The sequence below is a fragment of the Octopus sinensis genome, linkage group LG5 (genome assembly GCF_006345805.1).
Source record: "Octopus sinensis linkage group LG5, ASM634580v1, whole genome shotgun sequence".
NCBI lineage: Eukaryota > Metazoa > Mollusca > Cephalopoda > Octopoda > Octopodidae > Octopus > Octopus sinensis.
In genome coordinates this window covers 20,339,055-20,361,754 of record NC_043001.1, presented here as the reverse complement: position 1 = coordinate 20,361,754, position 22,700 = coordinate 20,339,055, and the positions used below count along the sequence as shown (strand labels likewise).

Here is a 22,700-nt window from a genome sequence, read left to right as displayed (position 1 = left end):
TTAGGTTTCCCGTCCATAAAGGGTTTTTAGCTTTATGGCATATCGTCAGACCTCAAAACCTGTCTTGGGGTCTGACGATATGCCATAAAGCTAAATTCTTTATAGACGAGAAACCTAAGGTAATCCCATAAACTGGCCTTCCCCATTTTTAATATATATATATGTGTGTGTGTGTGTGTATTTGTAACTGACAAACGGTGTTGGTGTGTTTGCATTCCTGTAACTTAATGGCTCAGCAAAAGAGACCAATAAAATAAACACCAGGGTTAAAAAAAATAAGTGTTGGGGTCTATTCAATCAAATTAAAAATCTTCAAGGTGGTGCCCCAGCATGGCCACAGTTTAATGACTGAAACAAGTAAAAGATTAAAAATAATCGTTTTAATGTCAATTCTTCTGTTCTTGCCTGAGTCAGATGGAGTTTGTTGAGTTCGATTTTCAAGGGTTGGGTACCCTTCCTATTAGTAACCCTTTACCTGTTTTCAAGCAAGGAAATATTTCTTCATGGTGAAAGCTGTTTCCACAGAATACTGGAAATGAATCACTTTCATTTACAACAATCATGTGATGCCAAGATAAGGAGACACAAACAATCACATGTACTTATACACGCACACACTTATACACGCACACACACACACTCACACATACTCATGCAACACACACAATATGTGCATGTGTGCTCACACATGCACACACATGCACACACACACACACATGCACACACACACACATGCACACACATATGCACACATGCACACACACACATGCACACACACACACACTCACACACGCATTCACACACACACACATATGCACACACAACACACACAACATACGCACGTGCACTCACACATGCACACACACTCACACATTCATTCATGCATGCACACATGCACACACAACACACACAATATGCACACATGCGTGCACACACACACACACATGCAACAATATACAACAAGCTTCCTTCAGTTTCTCTCTACCGAATCCACTCACAAGGCTTTGGTCAGCTCGGGGCAAGAGTAGAAGACTCTGACTGAAGGTGCCACACAGTGGGACTGAACCCGGAACTATGTGGTTGGGAAGCAAACCGTTTAACCTCAAAAACACACCTGCACCTAGTCTTAATGATAGCCACACCTGCACGTGCTCTTAATGACAGCCATAAATAAAATAACTCCTACACAGGTCACTTCCTCTTATCTGTGAACGCTTATCAACTCATTTTTATAATTAATAATCGTTACATTATGTTCCCACGCAGTTTGAATGAGAATAATTGTAAGTGTGACATAGTAAAGCCATGAATTTGGTTCTCGGGTTAATGATTTCTGTATTATTTGTGGACCATTCAGGGAGTACATCTTTGAATTCCTTACAAGATGAAAATAATTTGGTGAGTGTAACCAGATTGATGAATTTTTTGAAATTACATTTGTATCTATTTATTAAGTTGCATGACTAAATTTTGCTTTGTTGTAAAGTACAGCCAATTGTTTTATCTCAAGTATTTTGTGGTTGTTTATTTCATACACTTAAAAAAAAAAATGTATTTCGAAATCAACTCGGGGTTTGATTTTGAGTGAGATTGAAAACCAAAGGCAATGTTAAATACTAGAAAGCTTTTAGTTTTACCCGAATTCTCAGAATTTCAGTTATATAATTTAGTTTCACTACATTTCTATGATCCGCAATATTTTCTCTATTTTATCTGTTACATTAACTTAGAATAACTGATGGTTGTATAAATAACGCAACATAGTTCAGGCCTGATTAAGTAAAATAATTACCAAGGGTCTTTCAATGATTAAGTGAATCCCCTATCATTCAGATGTACATCTTGGGCTACATTGTTTTGTGTGTTGTTGTTTTTGAGAAAGTAAGGTTCATGTTGAAGGATACTTAGCTACTATTTTTAGCAGGTTGAAGCTTCCTTAGTGCCTAATTTCTGTTGGTAAATCCCTAATGCTGTTGAGGTTGTACTAAATGATGTTGTTAGGTAGTCATTAATTAGTTAACTGTAAACAAGGATGCAAGAAATATTCGGAAATCTCACTTAGCAAACATCTATTTTAATCTCAATAAAGACAACAAAATATATAGAGTATGAAGGTTACACGGATACATATATACACATACACCCAATCAGATATATATATATATCGTGACGTATATTTGCCATTTGAATGTGGCTAACCCCTAAGGGTGGATGCTACTGTAGTTTGTAGCCCCAGGAAGACACCTCCTCCAGCTGGCTATAGACACACTTTCTGTGCCCTATCAGTGTGTCTATAGCCAGCTGGAGGAGGTGTCTTCCTGAGGCTACAAACTACAGTAGCATCCACCCTTAGGGGTTAGCCATATTCAAATGGCAAATATATGTCACGATGTGTTACCGTTACTGTTTATAACTCGCTCTGAGATTTATCATTATATATATATATATATATATATATTATATATATATATATAGACATGTATTGATTATTAATAATACCAGATAATTCTTGTATAATAAGCATGAAGATATATTTGCAAACAATGAATAAGAAAATGAAGGACATTTCTTTTCTCCTAAGCAAAAGATGAGTGGATTGGTAACAGCTTTACACACACACAAACTTGTCCAATATTCATTATTATTGTTATTATTATTATTATTATTATTATTATTATTATTATTATTGTTGTTGTTGTTGTTGTTGTTATTATTATTGTTATTAGTGTTCTTATTATTACTATGAAAAGGCACCAGCTGGCACAAATGTTGGCATGCCTGACAAAATGTTGAGTGGCATTTCATCAATCTTAATGGTCTGAGTTCAAATTCCACCGAGGTTGACCTTGCCTTTCATCCTTTTCAGGATCGATAAAATAAGTACCATTTGAACACTGGGTTTGATGTAATTGACATATTCCCTCTCCTAAAATTGCTGACTTCGTGCGAAAATTTGAAACCATTATCATTATTATTAATATTATTATTATTATTATTATTATTATTATTATTATTATTGAGTGAGAGAGCAGTGCATGCCATCAAAGTGACACTGGGGTAAAATATACGAAGCCCAGTATACCCATCATGACTACCCGTCTGATAAGGATACACCAGGCACATGCATCACAACCATATGTGCGCGGCATGGTGATCCCATATCAAGGTAAACAGCGCATGACCTTGCAGGTGGGGCCCAGTTAGAATTTTCTTCTGGTCGAGTAGCCCATCCCGCTCAAAAGGTCCCTGAATAAGGGTTGTTTAAGGATGTTGAAAGAACCATCTATGTTTCCAGAGGTGAATTATTCAAACCCCAAAGAATCCCTCTCAACAAATGGCTATGATGCTCCCCCACTACTTCTGCTCGTGATCAGAGATGCACATATCGTCAGCTACTAAGGGACATACTCAACTGTTTAAGGTCAAACAACTGACAAGCAAATCTGTGGTATTGAGCAGAATATTTGCTTTAGCCCATCTTTTATACCAAGACAAATTGTTATTATTATTATTGTTATTATTATTATTATTACTATGAAAAGGCACCAGCTGGCACAAATGTTGGCGTGCCTGACAAAATATTGAGTGGCATTTCATCAATCTTAACGGTTTGAGTTCAAATTCCACCGAGGTTGACTTTGCCTTTCATCCTTTTCAGGATCGATAAAATAAGTACCAGTTGAACACTGGGTTCAATGTGATTGACTTATTCCCTCTCCTAAAATTGCTGACTGTGTGCAAAAATTTGAAACCATTATTATTATTATTATTATTATTATATGTTTGATTTTTGCTTTGTATTTGAACAAGTTGGCTCCAAGTCTCACCCAGAGACCTCAAAAGACAAGTTAGAAGTTCAAATTGGTACTATGACTAGGATGCCATATATTTGGTTTTACACAAAGAATTGTTCTAGTGAATGTCTAAGAAAACATAAGAAAATTATAAGTTTGTTTTAAAATTTGGGATTACAAAGACAGTATTTTACATACGATATGGGCAGTTCCCATGAGCACTGTTTTTTAAATTTCTTCCAATTTTTGATTTCCTGGTATCTGAGCTAGGTATCAATCAACCCCTTTTTCTATCATTTCTCGGGCACCTATGACAACAGATATTGTTTTAGTCTTGAGGTTCCATATTTTTTATATTTTTGATGATGAAGAGCATGATTCGATTGTAATAGATATTTCATTGGCTGAATGATATTTCAACAATAAGTCAAGTTCAAAATAAGAGGTGATAAAAATTCAAAATTATAGAAATTTAAATTTAAAGTACGAACAAGAGCAACCAGCATCCACACGTTGATGGAATTTAGTTTCAATTTTATAATAGGCGAAAAGAAAAAGACAGAAAAAAAGAGGAAAGAAGAAAAAGAAAAAGAAGAATATTTAATCAAACAGTTTTGTATAAAGTTGACGATATTCACCTGTCGTTTTATTCATTCCTGCAGGGTGTGATGTTAATAACCTGCAAACATATTTCTCCTCATGCATTCTGAGAAGTGAATTTGAAGTAGATTCAGAATATTTTCTGAGAATATGCACTTTCAAGTCTTCTTCAAAATTGCAGCCGCTTGAAATGAAATGTTCAGCAAGTTCTGTTGAACTACTGTTATTGTGCTTAACGTCGAATCTGTGCCCATTAAACCTTTTGTTTAATTGTTCCGTTGTGCAACCAACATAAATTAAGTTGTGTTTCATGCATTCTGCAGTGTACACCAAATGGGAATCTTTACATGTTCCACATTCTGTATAAATCATAACATTTCTATTTTGATTTCTGATGGAATTCACTTCACTCATGTTGTTGCACAATGAACAGGGCTTACCTCTCTTGCGGCTGTTCTTTAAGGTACAGCATGTAGATACTCCAATGTTTGCTTTCTTGGAGTCAGATATAGAATTCAATAATTCTCTTATATTCTTATTCCGTCTAAAGGCTACAATAGGCAGCTGAGGAAATATCTGTTTGAAGCGAGGATATTTTTTCGCCACATGCTGGTAACTTTCATGCAACACTTTTGAAATGCCAGTGAAATTTCAGTGCCAGTTAATCACTTAAGGAATTCTGTCATCTATTATATCGTGTTTGCTAAAATTACGCGTGAAGGTTTGACTATCTTTGCTAATCTTAGCTATTTCATTTGCTATTTCCTTTAATCGTGATTCACAGTAACCACGTTTGACATAATGATGTACAAAAGCATTTTCATGTTTCCAGTAATCCCCTATGTCAGTACAAATCCGTTTTATCCTCAAAAATTGGGATTTCAGATTTGACCTAATATGATGTGGATGATCGGAGCAGTGGTAGAGATAAATGTAGGATGACGAGGGCTTGCAAAATAACTCTGTCACTATTCTGCCTCCAGAAAACTTGACCTTCGTGTCCAAAATTCAACGCTAGTTTTTGAAAAACTAGATGTAAATTTTGTTGGATTTAAAGCCATAGTTTTTAGCATAACAGTCACAGAAATAAAAGTTGGTTCACCTATTCCTCGATGTACTGGGACATCAAAAATATCATAAAGAAATTCCATTGGTTCTTCGTGTCTTATTTTTTCCTCCATAAACCTTTTTTCAGTTGTTTGTCTTTTGTGTTCCCACGTATGACCTTTTACTATGTACATTATTTTTCCTAAATGTTTACTTATTATACCTTCTTCCCAGCTTTCCTTTCCATTTCTGTATATTTTAAAAAACACCTTGTCACCAATTTTGAAGTATTTTATCTTATTTTCTGTGTTTTTCTCCATCTTTTCTTTTCTTCCCGGTAGTAATTTGTCAAACCTGTCTTTCCTGGCGAGCATTAGTTCAACCAGTGACATACCTGAAGTCATGTTGGGGTTAGTTGTTATTCGGTAGACAATTAAGAATTGCATCAATGCAGTATCAGCTAGTAGCTTATTCCGAGATTTTTTTCAGTGCTCTCTTAAACGTGTCTACAAAACTTAGCATTAGTCAATTTGATTGTATGGCAGAGTAGTAATATGCTCCACTGCATGCATTTTGCAAAAGTTTTTCAATTCCTTCGACGTGAACTGTGTTCTGTTATCAGACCCTCTAGCGTCTTAGATGCCATATTGTGCAAAAAGTTCATCCAGAAATTCCATTGTTACTTATTTCTAACCATTTCATGTAACTATCCGCAACTATTAGATAATGCCTTCCATTTAACGGTCCTGCAAAGTCTATGTGTAACCTAGACCAAAGCATGTCAGTCTTGGGCCAAGGCTGAATTTTTGTAGGTGGTGCTTTTGCTACCAGGGCACAAGCCCTGCAGGCTTTCACCAATTTTTCAATAGCCTGATCCATAATTGGCCAATAAACATTGCTCCTCATCAGTGCTTTCATGCTCATGATTCCTGGATGTCCCATATGGAATTCTTTTTGCATACGATTTTGCAAAGAAGCAGATATTACAACCCTCTGAGCATACATAAGTATGTCATCACCTATCGAATGCCATTTTGAAACTGTGTTACATTTGGCTACATGAGTTTTTGTATTTGTTTCTGATTTCATTATTTTTTTCATTTCTATTATGAACACATCCTTCTCTGTTTTGATTGTAACAGGTAGTCACAGAGTATATTTTTTATTTCAATTTCAGCTTTCAATGCCGCTATTATTGTGTTTTCTAACGGTTCATTGTATTTAGGTATCAATCTTGATAGCCCATCTGCATGTCCCAGTTTTTTCAATGGTAGAAATTCCATCTTAAAGTTATAGTTTAACAGGATCATCCCCCAGCACTGTAATTGGTTGGCTGTATGTATGGGGATACCCCTTTTCAATCTGTAAATTGACAACAATGGGTGGGGATCTGTCTTCAGACTGAATTTCCTTCCGTGTATGAATTTGTGAAATTTTTTCACCACAAAATTAATGGCTAATGCCTCCTTCCCAATTTAGCTGTGATTTTTTTCAGCCACCAACAATGAACGTGAAGCATGAGCGACGGGTTCTAGGCTACCATTTTCATACTTGTGTGAAATTACTGCTCCTATACCACTTTCATTAGCATCTGATGCTACTCATCATCATCATCATCATCGTTTAATGTCTGCTTTCCATGCTAGCATGGGTTGGACGATTTTGACTGAGGGCTGGCGAACCAGATGGCTGCACCAGGCTCCAATCTTGATCTGGCAGAGTCTCTACAGTTGGATGCCCTTCCTAACGCCAACCACTCTGAGAGTGTTGTGGGTGCTTTTTACGTGCCACCGGCATGGGGGCCAGTCAGGCTGTACTGGCAATGACCTCGCTCAAATCTTTTTACATGTGCCAGTGAAGCGATGTTGGTAACAGTCACGCTCGAATGGTGCCCTTTTACATGTCACTGGCACGGAAGCCAGTTGGCTGCTCTGGCAACGATCACGCTCGGATGGTGCGCTTGGCACCCTACTAGCACGAACACAAGTGCCAGTAAGGCAATGCTGGTAATGATCATGCTTGAATGGTGCCTTTTAAGTGCCACTGTCACGGAAGCTGGTGAGCTGCTCTGTCAATGATCACACCCGTATGGTGCTCTTTGCACCCTGCTAGCATGGATGCCAGTCATCGAATTTGATTTTGATTTTGATTTTGATTTTGATTGATTTCACTTGCCTCAACAGGTCTTCGCAAGGAAAGTTTATCATATTTTTTAATACAAAAACCTTCGTTTTCAAAATTTTCCAGAAAATGTCATGTCACCATTTTGCCCCAAAATCGCAATTGTTCCCCTGAAATACCTTGCATAGTTTTTGAAGTTTTTTTTTTTTTAATCTAGGCTTTCCTATTTTCCCCATGTATCATTGTTAATTATCATGATATCTCTACTTGTGTCCAACTGTAGTCTCGTATTCACATTGTTTATTTTTATGGAGACAGTTTTTCTTTTTTGTGCCTCGCTTTGCATTTATGTTGACAATACTTCATGAGCAGGCTGTTCCATTGATCGGATCAACTGGAACCTTCGTCGTCGTAACTGTATGTATGTGAGTGTGTGTGTGTGTGGATGGATGCATGCATGTCATTTAATTTTATTTCAAATTTTTTTTGTCTATAGAGAAAGAGCTGGTTTCTAACATAGATTCAAGGCTCCTTCACTGGAATTTCAACATCAGCAACAGAGTATTTTTGAATGTTGCTGATTCAACATTCAAATCTGCACCTAAATATATACCTACATGTATCATTGTTAATTATCATGATATCACTACTTGTGATATGTAGGTGCAGATTTGATTGTTTTATTTTATATATGTTTTCTCATGCATATAGTTGCATATCTAGACGCACCCATATATACTTAAAAGATAAACTTCTGGAAAGTTTTACAAATTTTTACAGTTCCGGTTATATTGAATCTATAGTCTTCAAATCCGCTTTCTCCTTTCTGATTTTGAGAAGCTTAATTTCTCAAGATCAGTATTTAGGCAGTGTGTTATATATCCCAGTGTCCCAGTAATTACAGGTATAAACCTGAACTTGTAGTCTAGATAGAGTAACTTCAGATTTTTCAAATATTTCAGTGTAGGTATTCTCTTTTTCACTGATTTTCAACTTCATGTTAACATCTGCTGGGCAGCTGATTTCCACAACAGTAAACCATTTCTCTTCTCTATCCCAAATCATTATATCATGTATGTATGTATGTATGCATGTATGTATGTATGTATGTATGTATGTATGTATGTATGTATGTATGTATGTATGTATGTATGTGTGTGTGGATGCGTGTGTGCGTGCATGTGTGTATGTGTATGTATGTATGTATATATGTATGTATGTATATTTAAAGGGCTAAAAACCACTAAGTGGTCAGCCGTATGCTAGAAGTAGATCACCAACGATTAAACTACAAAGACAAGAATGTTCTCTAGAGAAAAATTCAGCGGACACCAGAACAATATGTGGGCAAGACAGATGAAAATTATATAAAAAACAAAAATTATTCGCAGATTGGCGGTTTCGCCTACTATACACATGTATTAGAATTTTCTCTGATTTTTCAGATTTTTGTATGCTAGGCTACTGGTTTTAAATTGATACTAATTAAATTGATATTCAATTTATCTCCCTCATTATTTATATGTATGTATGTATGTATGTCACTGTAAGTTACACAAAACACCACTGCATAGTGCCAAAGATTCCAACATTGCCATCAAAATACAGGACCAGATACTGCAACAGCTTGGCTTTCAAGGATCCACTTCTCTTCAATATCCTCCCCAAAAGCCTGAGAGACATAGATGGGGTGAATGTAGATGTCATCGAAACAAAACTGGATCTCCTCCTGTCAACAATTCTAGATGAACCTATGAAGGCAGTAACCTCAAACACCCTCATTCACCAAGTACTACATATGAGAGGAAGTTTCAAGAAAAGAAATTATTGCAAAACTAATGGCAGTGCTCCAGCTTGGTCACAGCTCTTGATATGAAACTTATAAAAAGTAAAAGAGTAAAGAGTATTACTGAAACTTGTTTTCTTAGGGTTGGTCAACTCTTTACTCTTTTACTCTTTTACTTGTTTCAGTCATTTCACTGTGGCCATGCTGGAGCACCGCCTTTAGTCGCGCAAATCAACCCCAGGACTTATTCTTTGTAAGCCCAGTACTTATTTTATCGGTCTCTTTTGCCGAACTGCTAAGTTACAGGGATGTAAACACACCAGCATCGTTTGTCAAGCGATGTTGGGTGGGGAGACAAACACACAAACATATACACATACATACATACATATATATATATATATACGATGGGCTTCTTTCAGTTTCCGTCTACCAAATCCACTCATGAGGCTTTGGTCGGCCTGAGGCTATAGTAGAAGACACTTGCCCAAGGTGCCACGCAGTGGGACTGAACCCAGAACCATGTGGTTTGTAAGCAAGCTACTTACCACACAGCCACTCCTATGCCTATAGAAAATTTAGCAGGAAGTTATACCTTTTATTCAATAGTCAAGGAAGAAAATGAAATTGTGTTATCTGGTGTTGGGTTTGCAATAAAAACTACCTTTAGTAAAACTTTTCCAGGGTCTGCGTAACTGCATTATGGCATTAAAGATAGATTTGAGGGAAGGAAACTCAGCTTATTTTATAAGAACTATGTCATGCAACAAGCAAGAAAATGAGACATTATATAATAGTTTATTATGTTCTGTCATCTCAGAAGCCTGTTATATTGACAAGGCCCTATTGATTGGTGATTTTAGGTCAAAGTAGGTTGTGATTACAGTACTTGGTCACATGTGATTGGCAGACACAGTGTAGGCAGAAGAATAGTAATGGATTGCATCTGCTGTCCTTTTCTAATGAAGTTGACCCTTTTGTAACGAAAACACTTTGAAAGCAACCAAAAACAAAAAAAGGGATAATAAAATAACTTGGATACATTCTTAGTCCAAGGAAATGGCATTTAATTCAACAGAAGACATGATAGAAAGGATGTAGGAGTCACTTGTTTATTCCATGCCATCTATTGGTTATTAGACTACTTCTTGTTGCTAAGGTTGTATTTCAGAACTTTGAACAAACAATGATACTATACAAGCAAAAGTAGGCATATAAATGCCAAATCACTCAATACTGAATATAAGAGATGTGAACTTCAAGGACGATTAGCTTAATTTCTGTTGAATATAAATATCACAGATAAAATTGAGGCTTCTTAGATGTGCTTCGATTACCTTATTTTAATCAACAATTCTAGACGAACCTATCTCTTAAGATGAAACACAAATGAGGTCAGTAACCTCAAACACCCTCATTCACCAAGTACTACATATGAGAGGAAGTTTCAAGAAATGAAATTATAGCAAAACTAATGGCAGTGCTCCAACATGGTCACAGCTCTTGATATGAAACTTATAAAAAGATGTGGAGGCACGTGGCTTAGTGGTTAGGGTGTTGGACTCATGAACGAAGCCTGTCGTATATATGTATATATATGCATGTGTGTGTCTGTGTTTGTCCCCCTAGCATTGCTTGACAACCGATGCTGGTGTGTTTATGTCCCCGTTACTTAGCGGTTCGGCAAAAGAGACCGATAGAATAAGTACTGGGCTTACAAAAGAATAAGTCCCGGGGTCAAGTTGCTCGATTAAAGGTGGTGCTCCAGCATGGCCGCAGTCAAATGACTGAAACAAGTAAAAGAGTAAAAGAGTAAGAGAGCCAAAAAAGTTTATAGACCAAAGACCTATGATTCGTCTCCTGTTCTAATTGTTGATTAATGATATGAAACTGGTGACAGAGAAAATGAGACCTTACAAAGCTGGAAGGAACACTTTCAGATAGTTTTGAATACTGATTCATTACCTATAGGTGCAGGAGTGGGTGTGTGGTAAGTAGCTTGCTTACCAGCCACATGGTTCTGGGTTCAGTCCTGCTGTGTGGCACCTTGGGCATGTGTCTTCTACTATAGTCTCGGGCCAACCAAAGCCTTGTGAGTGAATTTGGTAGATGGAAACTGAAAGAAGCCAGTCATATATATATGTGTGTGTGCGTGTGTGTGTGTGTGTGTTTGTGTGTTTGTGTGTCTGTGTTTGTCCCCACCAACATTGCTTGACAACTGATGCTGGTGTGTTTACATCCCCGTAACTTAACAGTTTGGCAAAAGAGACCGATAGAATAAGTACTAGGCTTACAAAGAATAAGTCCTGGGGTCTATTTCTTCGACTAAAGGCAGTGCTCCAGCATGGCCACAGTCAAATGACTGAAACAAGTAAAAGAGTAATGAGGATATTCTTTCTTATTTCCACAAAGGTCAGGAATGGTATTATTTGTTAATAAACTTAAGTTACATTAACTTCACACAGCAATCAAACAAATGATGTCTGGGAAGTTTCTTGTTGAGACCTTTTGAAGAAATTGTGTTCTAAACTCCTGAAGCTCTTTTCACAGGTATGCGGCAACTGGCATTTTCTCCAGAACTTTAGTGATTCTTCTATCAAATTTCTTAAAGTAAGAACCAAAAGCAGTAATGTAATTTGTGGCAAATATTGCAGTGGTTCTCTTCTTTTTACAGAGATGTACTTGCATAGCGAGTGACTTGATCTGAGATCGTGTGCTGGAACAAAAACAATTGCAGCATGGAAGGTGTTTATAAGCCATTTAAGATGCAGCACAAAGTTTTGTCAGTGAACAGGTCGCGGTCTCAAAGCGATGAAAATATTTTGACAAATTAAATTTAAATGTTGAAGTGAATCTAACGGTTTTTGTGTGTTTCTTAAATAGCTTATAAACACCTTCCACACTGCAATTGTTCTCTTCTTTTTGTTACTAGTAAAAGTCCTGGTTCAAGCTGATCTTGTTGACAAAATTTACCCCGAATCCCAATGTGACATTAAGTCAATCAGCGGGATAGTTGACCCCATATATTTCTCGAGGTAAGAGACAGAAAAATTACAGAAGAGAAATCAAGAACTATAGATTCATCATTATCATCATTGTTTAACGTTCGCTTTCCATGCTAGCATGGGTTGGACGATTTGACAGAGGACTGGCGAACCAGATGGCTGCACCAGGCACCAATCTTGATTTGGCAGAGTTTCTACAGCTGGATGCCCTTCCTAAAACCAACCACTCCAAGAGTGTAGTGGGTGCTTTTACGTGCCACCGGCACAAGGGCCAGTCAGGTGGTACTGGCAATGGCCCCAGAAAAATCATGTTTTTTTTTACATGTCACCTGCACACTGCCACAAGTGCCAGTAAGGTGACGCTGGTAACGATCACGCCCAAATGGTGCTTTTTATGTGCCACCAGCACGAACACCAGTTGGCAACGATCACGCTCGGATGGTGCTCTTAGCACTCCACTAGCACAGATGCCAGTCATCGAATTTCATTTCAATTTCGACTTCCCTTGCCTCAACAGGTCTTCACAAGCAGAGTTTGGTGTCCAATGAAGGAAAGGTATGCATAAGTGGGATGGTTACACCCTGGCTCAGGCCACAAGTTTATGGTCTCACTTATGCTGTGCTTGAGAAGACCTAGGTCTTCTCAAGCACAGCATATTTCCAAAATTCTCGGTCACTGGTCATTGCCTCGTTTTTATGAAACTCTCCATGGCCTTTGCAACAGTAATCTGGCGGGGGAGCTCTCTGGAAAGTACTAAAAGAAATCAGAGTCTTTGGTAACATAATAAGTGTGATTATTATACAAGATGACTGCAGCTGTCTGAGGCTGAGAATCATCTGAATCTTTCAGAGTCTGTAATGGCACCAGGCAAGACGTTTTTGCTTCCTAAAATGTTTGCCTTTTATTTTTCAGTCTTGCTTAATTGCACTTTCAGATTTTGACTGGAGATCCAGATTTGTTCTTTGTGTTCATGGAAGAGTATTGCTTAAGTCAGACATTGAAGTGAACTCACTGAACAGAGGAAAGTTCATCACTGATACGTCTTTTTGGTGAAGATACTGCACTTATGGCAACATCCCTTGATTTTGTGAAATGCTTCTCACATATTACTAAACACTTTGGTCTGAAAATAAACATAAATAGAACAGAAATTATTTACCAACTCATAAAAAATATTTCTAAGTGAAAAAAAAAAAGGTTGGGGAGTAAAACTTGCCCAGTTTCCCCTTACTTTTCCAGCAAATTATAGAGAAGTGGACAGCCATGTTCTAAAATATGGAAGATCTTTTTCTTCTTTTGGTTTCAGAATTAATACAAGTGCCTCCTAGAGAAATTATATCATTAATAAGTTATGAAAAGCAAACTACATCCTTTAGTATATTGCAGCACCATTTCTGGAATGAGAGAGATCTTACTCTGAAGACAAAACTTAGTGTTTCAAGCTGTGATCTTTTCTCCCTTAAATTACAGAACTGAAAATTGGATTCCTTGAAGATCCTATATACAACAATTAGGTACCTTCTACAAATGTTGCTTGCATAACATCTATGATTTTACATGCAAGAACGGTGTCCATAACATTGATCTTTTAAAAAACTATGGCATTTCATGCATTGAAGCTTTGCTTATCCAGCCTCAGTGTAGATGGATTGGGGATGTAATTTGGGTGGGATGATGAATGGCTAACTGTGATTCTCCTATGAAGACAAAATGACAAATTTACAATGGGGCTCAAAATATTTGGAGACCAATCTCATGATAAAAAGATAAACTGTGATCAAATTTATCTATTTTAAATGCTTCCATGAAATACAGTGATGCTGGTTTACAAGTTATGGAGATAACTAGATGCAAATGTTATAAAACAACTTTAAACTTTCAAGGTTAGATAAGTAATCAATAAATAGAGAAAAACATAAACATATATTTGATTTGTCCCTTGTTTATTCTGTTCCCATTGTGATTTGTATGAACTGTGATCTTGTTTGTAAAGCCAAAACTGGCTTGATGTCTCATCATAGACACAAGTGCTTGGTAGCACTTGGACCTTCATGTCAAAAAGATCAGTGGAAGTCCCGTCATATACACTGGCACTCCCCCAGTCACAGTTGATCCAATCAGAATGGCCTGCTTGTGAAATTAATGGTCTCTGTTTGATGCATTTGGTCATCATCATCATCATCAACATCGTTTAACGTCCGTTTTCCATGCTAGCATGGGTTGGATGGTTCGACCGGGGTCTGGGAAGCCAGGAGGCTGCACCAGGCTCCAGTCTGATCTGGCAGTGTTTCTACAGTTGGATGCCCTTCCTAACACCAACCACTCAGTGAGTGTAGTGGGTGCTTTTTACATGTCACCGGCACAGGTGCCAGGGGAGGCTGGCAACAGCCATGATCGGTTGGTGGTTTTTACTTGCCACCGACACGGAAGCCAGTCAAGGCAGCGCTGGCATCAGCCACGTACGGTTGCCAGGGTAGGCTGGCAACGGCCATGAATGGTTGGTGCTTTTTACGTGCCACCAGCACAAGTGAAAATCCAATGAGCATGCATTACATATCTGTGCTTTAGGCATAACAGCTGGGAACGAATGCAGTGTACTGGTGTGAAAATTTTCATGCGTGCACAGAAAGGTTGGTGTCACCACCCAACCAAAGGATTTTGTCCATGTGGCATTAGTTTGGACAGACAAAAATAAAGTCAAATACTTTCTGAACACACCTTTCCTGACCGACCAAAAGCGTAGTGTACATAGATACAAGCAAGAAGTTCAAACAATACTCAGTGCTTGGGTAAGAGAGATATTTAGAGTAATTGCACCTCACATTTAGTTATCTGAATTTCATATTTCTGTACATCTGAGCGGATATGAAGTGTAAGTGGTTGTTCAAACTACAAATGTAAGTGCGTGGGCAGAGAATGAATCAGTAGATAGCTGGTGGAAAAAGAAAGTGTTAAAAAAAAAGGTAGGGTAAAGAGAGAAAACCGTTATTTCCAGCGGTTGTTAGGTAGGAGGTGAAGGGGATGTTATGATTTATACGCTGGTTGACCTTTGGAATTAGAGTGAAATTTGATGATAGACTTATAAGGTTGTAAGTAATGCAGTCAAAAGTTTAGGCTTAACTCTGAACATGTGCATTGCAAGGTAATTTTGAAATGCCATATGTTTGAAGTAGTTTGCTTTTTAACAACTGTATGCCCAATGTACTGTTGTTTACAAGAGATACACCTTCATGAAATTAACAATTTCTTTGTGTAATAACTGTGTTTGTTAGGGGTTGGTTATGTAGATCAGATTGTGGATTGTTTATTGGGTATAGGGATTTACACTCTAGGTATTTATTATAAAGGTTGAAAGAGCTGCTTGATACTGAAACATGTGTAACAATTGAAATAAAGGATTATCAAGTTATGCTTATGTTCTTTTCTCATATATATATGTATGTATGTATATATATATATATATATATATATATAATATATATAATAATAAATATTAGGGAATAAATCCAAATTTACAGGGAAAAAAAATCAGATTTAGGATTAAATCCAATTTTATAGTAAAATATTATAAAATATTATTAGAGACAAAACCACTATTTTGCAAAACAAACAAGGAAAGACTTAATCAATACATAAGATTTTAATAAAAAGTAAAAAAAACCGCCACTACAATTGTTTCTTGTCCTGATCGACAATCTTCAGGTGGACTTCCAATCTAAAATATCAATATTTTAAAATATAAAAAATAATAATTTTAAAATAATTAAAGTATCAATGAAAAAATATAAATATATAATCTATATATAACCTATATATAATCCATATATAATCAATATATAAACAATATATAAACTAAAATAAACCTATCAACAATTAAATATAAAACAAAATAAAAATAAACTATATATACACCCATACACATATAACTAATTATATAACCATATCTAAATACATACACTAAATCACACACCTTAATATAAGTAAACGTATTTCATTACTCTCTTATGATATAGAGATTTTTAATAAACATGCTAATTATTATAATGAGGCCCTTAGAGGGGCAGGTTATAATAGGAATATTAAATTTTATAATATTAGTGATAAAGATTTAAATGATAATTTTCGAGATACTTCTAATAATAATTATAATTTTGTTAGGTTTAGTGGTAAAAATAATAGATATTATAAAAATAATAATAAAAATGATAAAAATATAAATAAGAATAAAAATAATAATAATAATAATACGACTTTTTATTAAAATCTTATGTATTGATTAAGTTTTCCTTGTCTCTAATTAATATTATATATATATATATATATATATATATATATATATATAATATATAATATATATATTATATATATATAATATATATATATATATATTAATATATATATATATATATATATATATATATATATATATATATATATATTAATATATATATATATATATATAATATATAATAAATATTAGGGAATGAATCCAAAATTACAGGGAAAAATCAGATTTAGGGTTAAATCCAATTTTATAGTAAAATATTATATAATATAATTCGAGACAAAACCACTATTTTAAAACCAAACAAAGAAAGACTTAATCAATACATAAAATTTTAATATAAATTAAATAAACCGCCACTACAAATGTTTCATGAAACATTTGTAGTGGCGGTTTATTTAATTTATATTAAAATTTTATGTATTGATTAAGTCTTTCCTTGTTTGGTTTTAAAATAGTGGTTTTGTCTCGAATTATATTATATATATATATATATAATAAAAGGAATTCCAACCTTGTCTGATTTTCACGTTTTATTTACAATCTTATAATGATATAATATAATATAATATAATATATATAATATAATATAATATATATAATATAATAAAATAAAATAATAGAATGTTAAATGTTCATTCTGATTGAACTAGTACTTTCATGCATTAAATTATGCAATCTTCATGTTCATGTAGTAGTGGTGACAGTCATGCTTCACAATTTTTGACTGTAACGAGATGGTTAAATCTGTGCCTTAAATATACTTGTGTAGGCTCCAGATTGCTAGGTTTTGCAAACTGTATTCTGAACAATCAGTGTGTGGCATCACTCAATTACTTAAGCTGATTGGTTTAGGTGTCACGCTTTGTTGAACATGTCAAGAGTCCTGTATCTTAACCCTGTCAGCAATTGTTGGGCTATTTTTAGAAATGTGGTATAATAGCCTTTGTCAGGGATTTTTATATTTCAATTGTCATCATCATCATTGTCAGCACCTTAATTATTGTTGCTAGTGGTGATGGTGGTGGCAATAGAACTTTTAACCCTAAATAAGATAATTTTCCTGCTATCTTCATATATATATATAAATTAGAAAAAACCCCACCTTTTATCAATTCAATAATGAAAAATTAAATTATACCATTTAGAAAAATTACATATAGAAAGATTAAATATAAGATAAAACATATAACAATGATATATATATATATATATTATATTTTGTGAAATTTTATTTAGTATTTCTAAACTGAATTTTTCCCTGTAAGTTTGGAATAATATTCCCTCATATATATATATATATAAAGAATATGAGGGGTTTAGTTCACTGGTGATCTAAATGAAGAGGTATGCTGAGTAAGTGCTATAATTGGTTATCGTAAGGTTTCAAGTTCACAGCTGAGGCTGCAGTTAGGGATCTGTTTTAGGTTTCCATGCTAGCAGTTATATATTAGAGAAAAAGGACAACAAAAACTAAGGCAGGAGAAGTATCACAAGTCATTTATGATAATTTAATTAGGGTAAAGTGTATTTGAAGTCTTACAGCTGTTTCTGGGATATTCCAAATGATAGGCTAGCATGTCTGTGCACTGGGTATTCCATCATCAGAGACAAGGTGAGTATGCCAAAGTGTTGCTTGGATTTATCTGGGATTATACCTAAGGGCCTATACCTTCATGGAAGTATGGACCAACTTCCTCTGGAAAATGATGAACTGTGAACTTTATTCTCCTGTCTGTATTAGTCTATTTACTTTTAATCTTCTATTTTAATCTTCAATTTTATTCCTTATAATCTGTGAATTTCCTTGTCTAGAACTTTCATACATACTCACCTAAAATGGTTTGTGTTCAGAAGGGCGTCCAGCTGTAAAAACTTTGTCAAAACTGATCTCGCCTGTGCTTATGTCGCATAAAAAGCACTACTCACTTCACCTGTGTTTGTGCCACGAAAAAAGTAGTAAGTCCACTCTGGTGAGTGGTTGGTGTCAGGAAGGGCATCCAGCTGTAAAAATTCTACCAAAACAGTCACAGTAGTCTGGTGCAGGGTTCGGTCTGGCTGGCTCTTGTGAAACCGTCTCACCCATGCTAGCATGGAAAGCGGTTGTTAAACGACGACGACGATGATGATGATGATGATGATATCTATATATTTATCATCATTATTTCATGTCCGTTGTCCATGCTGGCATACATTGGACAGTTTGACTGGGCTGGTAAGCTAGAAGGCTGCACCAGACACCAGTCTGATTTGGCATGGTTTTCTACAGCTGGATACCCTTCTTAACCCCAACCACTGCGAGAGTGTAATGGGTACTTTTACTTGTCACCAGCACAGGTGCCATTTGCCAGAATCTGCCACAACTACAATTTCACTTGGCTTGATGGGTCTTCTTCTCAAACACAGCATAATGTCAAAGGTCACAGTCATTTGTCATTGCCTCTGTGAGGCCCAAACACTTGAAATACTTTTCACATTCCGCTGAAGCTTAATACTCAAAAGGTGTCTTTACCCAGCCTATTCTTATTCTCACAGCTACGCTCTCAGAGCATCCACCTCCACAACTAACTTGGTCACCTAGATAACTGAAGCTATCTACTACCTCTAGCTTACCCATCTGGCAGTTGATGGGGTCTGTTTTTCGTAAATTTTCTGTTTTATTGAATGTGTGCATCTTCTACACATAATAACTATTGGGTTGTCTGCAAAGTTCATGCCGATTTTTAAAGGAAAGAAAAAAGTCAATAAATACTTGCCATTACCCAAGCTTTACCAGGTGCTCATGAACGATGGATTTTGATAGGTTGAGGCTTTCTGCCAATTCTCGGGTTATGCAATGTGGGTTATTCTCAATTAATGACTTGATTTGGTCATCATCTGTAATGGATGGTCTGCCTTCCAGCTCGGAACCTTGTGAACCACTTCCGTACAGTTCTTTCGGATAAAGAAACATCACCGTAATCTGCGCATATTTCTTTGGTTACTTGTGAGGCATTTTTCCCTTTACGGAAAAAGAAAAGCATCAAGTGCCGAAAATGAACTTTCTTATCTTCCATTTTAAAGGGTTACAGAATTAACACAGGTTATAGGAACATAAACCTTCTCCCACGAAAAGATAGCTTAAACTGTGCTCTAAATGGAGGTGTAGTCAAATCCTATTTTATGGACTCAACCATGTTCTAAAATAAGTCGAATGGTAAGCTACTATAAATCGGCACGAACTTTCCGGACAACCCAATATTTTCCCAATTAACCTTCGTCTGATATTGCTGTACCTATTATGTGTCCATAGTTTGCACTGGGTACATTTTATACAGTTTCTACCAATGCCTTTCCTACAGATCGAACAGGGCCATCTACCAATGGGATTTGTGATTTGCCTCTTCTCTTATTTACTAAGACTTTGGTTTTTGCTAGATTAACTCCAAAGCCCTTTGATTCTAGACCTTGCTTCCATGCATGTTTCTAACTTAGATCCAAGGCTCCGTCATTGGAATTTCAGCATCAACAACAGGCTATGTATGTATGTAAGTATGTATGTATGTATGTATGTATGTATGTATGTATGTATGTATGTATGTATGTGTGTATGTATGTGTGTATGTATGTATGTGTGTATGTATGTGTGTATGTATGTGTGTATGTATGTGTGTATGTATGTGTGTATGTATGTATGTATGTATGTATGTATGTGTGTATGTATGTGTGTATGAATATATGTATGTATGTGTGTGTGTATGTATGTGTGTATGTATGTATGTATGTATATATGAATGTATGTATGTATGTATGTATGTATGTATGTATGTATGTGTGTGTGTATGTATGTATGTATGTGTGTGTGTATGTATATGTGTATGAGTGTACGTATGTATGTATGTATGTATGTACGTACGTACGCATGTATGTATGTATGTACAGAGTAAGAGAGAGGGGGGCAACATTATTGGCTGGTGTCTTCAACTGTGGCTGTGGATTGGCCAATGTCTTGTGATTGAAATTTAGTAGACAATATCTGAAAGCAGTGTGTCTCAATAAAATGCGCTCACTGGTTAGTCACAGGGTAGATATCCAGTTATAAATAAATGTAAAACAGGAGAATATATGACTCAGAGGAAAATAAAGTCAGTTAGTGTTCTGTTTATGTGCATATCAGAAAACAAATAACTGTGACAAGTAGAAATGCTGTGAGACCCATCTAATCCATACCAACATGGAAAAGTAGACATAAAACAATGAAGTCCTGATAACCTGCAGATATATCTGTGGGTGGTTATCTCTGTGTGTTGTTGTAGTATTTGAATTACATGAAATACTTCTGAACTACTTCATCTTTATCTCAGTAGAAACAAATAGCATTGCCCTCTGTATAATAAACAATTGATTTACAAACACCTACCTAGCAGTTAATTTGTTATTGTTATTACTATTTAACTCCAAGTGGTCCTTCAATTGGCAGACCTAGGAAGTAACTTTGATCTACACACAAAGCAAACATTAACACAGGAAGCTCACTTCTGTAGGTCTTTCTCAATTTTCTGTTTCTTTACAACTATAACCCAACCTCTAACATTAGAATACCTTAATCTATAGCCTCCACTTAGTTGTAGGTTTTTCAAGTTTGGAATATCAACTGATACGTTCTATCAGGTCATCCCATAAGTTCTGTCCAATTTTACCCTTTTTAAAATTGAATGAAAATTAATAATAGTATTTTAGAATGTCTAATGGAATTAAAAATTATTTTTATGCATTTGTGTATATTTAAACTAATTAAGTATTATTTTACAGAATAATAGAATTAAAATTTCTATGATTAAAACCCTTTTTAATGTGGAAGTATCCAGAGAGTATTTAAAGCACATAATGCTTTATGAGTACAAAAAAGGAAACTCTGCAGCCAAAGCGACTTGAAACATACACTCAGTTTATGGGAAAGAATGCTTGAATGAAAGAACTTGCAGAAGATGGTTTGCAAAATTCAGAAGTGGAGTTTTCAGCCTTGAAGATGAAGATCAAGCAGAACGTCTAGTGGATTTGATGATAAGCTCCTTGAGGCATTACTTGAAGAAAATCCTGCATTATCAGTTGAAGAATTGGCAATGAAGCTTAGTTCAAACCACACAACTGTTTATCGTCATCTTCAATAACTTGGAAAGGTTCCTAAGCTTGGAAAATGGGTGCCTCATGAATTGTTTGAAAGCAACTGCAAATCCTGAGTTGACATCTGCTCTTCTCTCAGTTCTCGTGAACTCATTTCACCCTTTTTGGATAGATTTGTGACTGGTTACGAAAAATGGATCTTCTATAGAAATGTTAAACGTTGTAAGCAGTGGCTTGGTAAAAGGGAAAAAGCTCAACCACAACCAAGAAGGGAACTTCATGGAAAAAAAGGTTCTTCTCTCTATCTGGTAGGATTGCAAAGAAGTAATTCACTTTGAATTGTTACCACCTAATGCAACAATCAATGCTCAAGTCTACTGTCAGCAATTAGAGCGTTTGAACCAAGCTTTAAAGAAAAAAAGACCCACTTTAGTGAATTGAAAAGGAGTGATGTTTCATCAGGACGATGTGTGACCCCACACTGCAAAGATCACATCACAGAAAATGGAAGAGCTTGGTTGGGAAAAAATTTCTCATCCCCCTTATTCTCCCGACCTTGCTCCTTCAGACTACCATTTGTTTCATAGTTTACAGAATTATTTGGGGGACATAACTTTCGACAAGCCAGGAGGAGGTCGAAACTGACATTTCAGAGTTCTTCGCTTTGAAACCAAATGAGTTTTACATTGATGGGATTAAAAAGCTTGTAAATAGATGGAAGGAAGTCCTAGATAATGAGGGAAAGTACATTGGTGATTAAATTTCAATTAAATAAAACATTTGATCACTTGTTTTCTTTATTCAAAATTCGGACAGAACTTATGGGATGACCTGATAATCAGTTGCTAAGGCATGTGAGAGATGTGTTAACCCTAATCTTTGAGGTGGACTTTAAGACTGAACTGGTTTATCTCAATTGAACTGTACACTTAAAATAAGCCCTGAATTGATAAATCCTT

At 35.8% G+C, this 22,700-nt stretch overlaps 1 protein-coding gene across 2 annotated transcripts in view; it reads left to right on the top strand.

Annotated features, from left to right (window-relative positions):
* The first annotated feature begins 1,197 nt into the window (after nt 1–1,197).
* Nucleotides 1,198–22,700, top strand: part of LOC115212051 — a 69,645-nt gene continuing 48,142 nt past the window's right edge. The window contains exon 1 of one of the 2 annotated variants that reach the window (XM_036503197.1): nt 1,198–1,398. In XM_036503197.1, coding sequence (XP_036359090.1) covers nt 1,306–1,398 — 93 coding nt within the window. In that variant the 5' untranslated portion in view covers nt 1,198–1,305. The remainder of the gene's footprint in view (nt 1,399–22,700) is intronic. The other variant, XM_029780860.2, reaches the window with a different exon arrangement.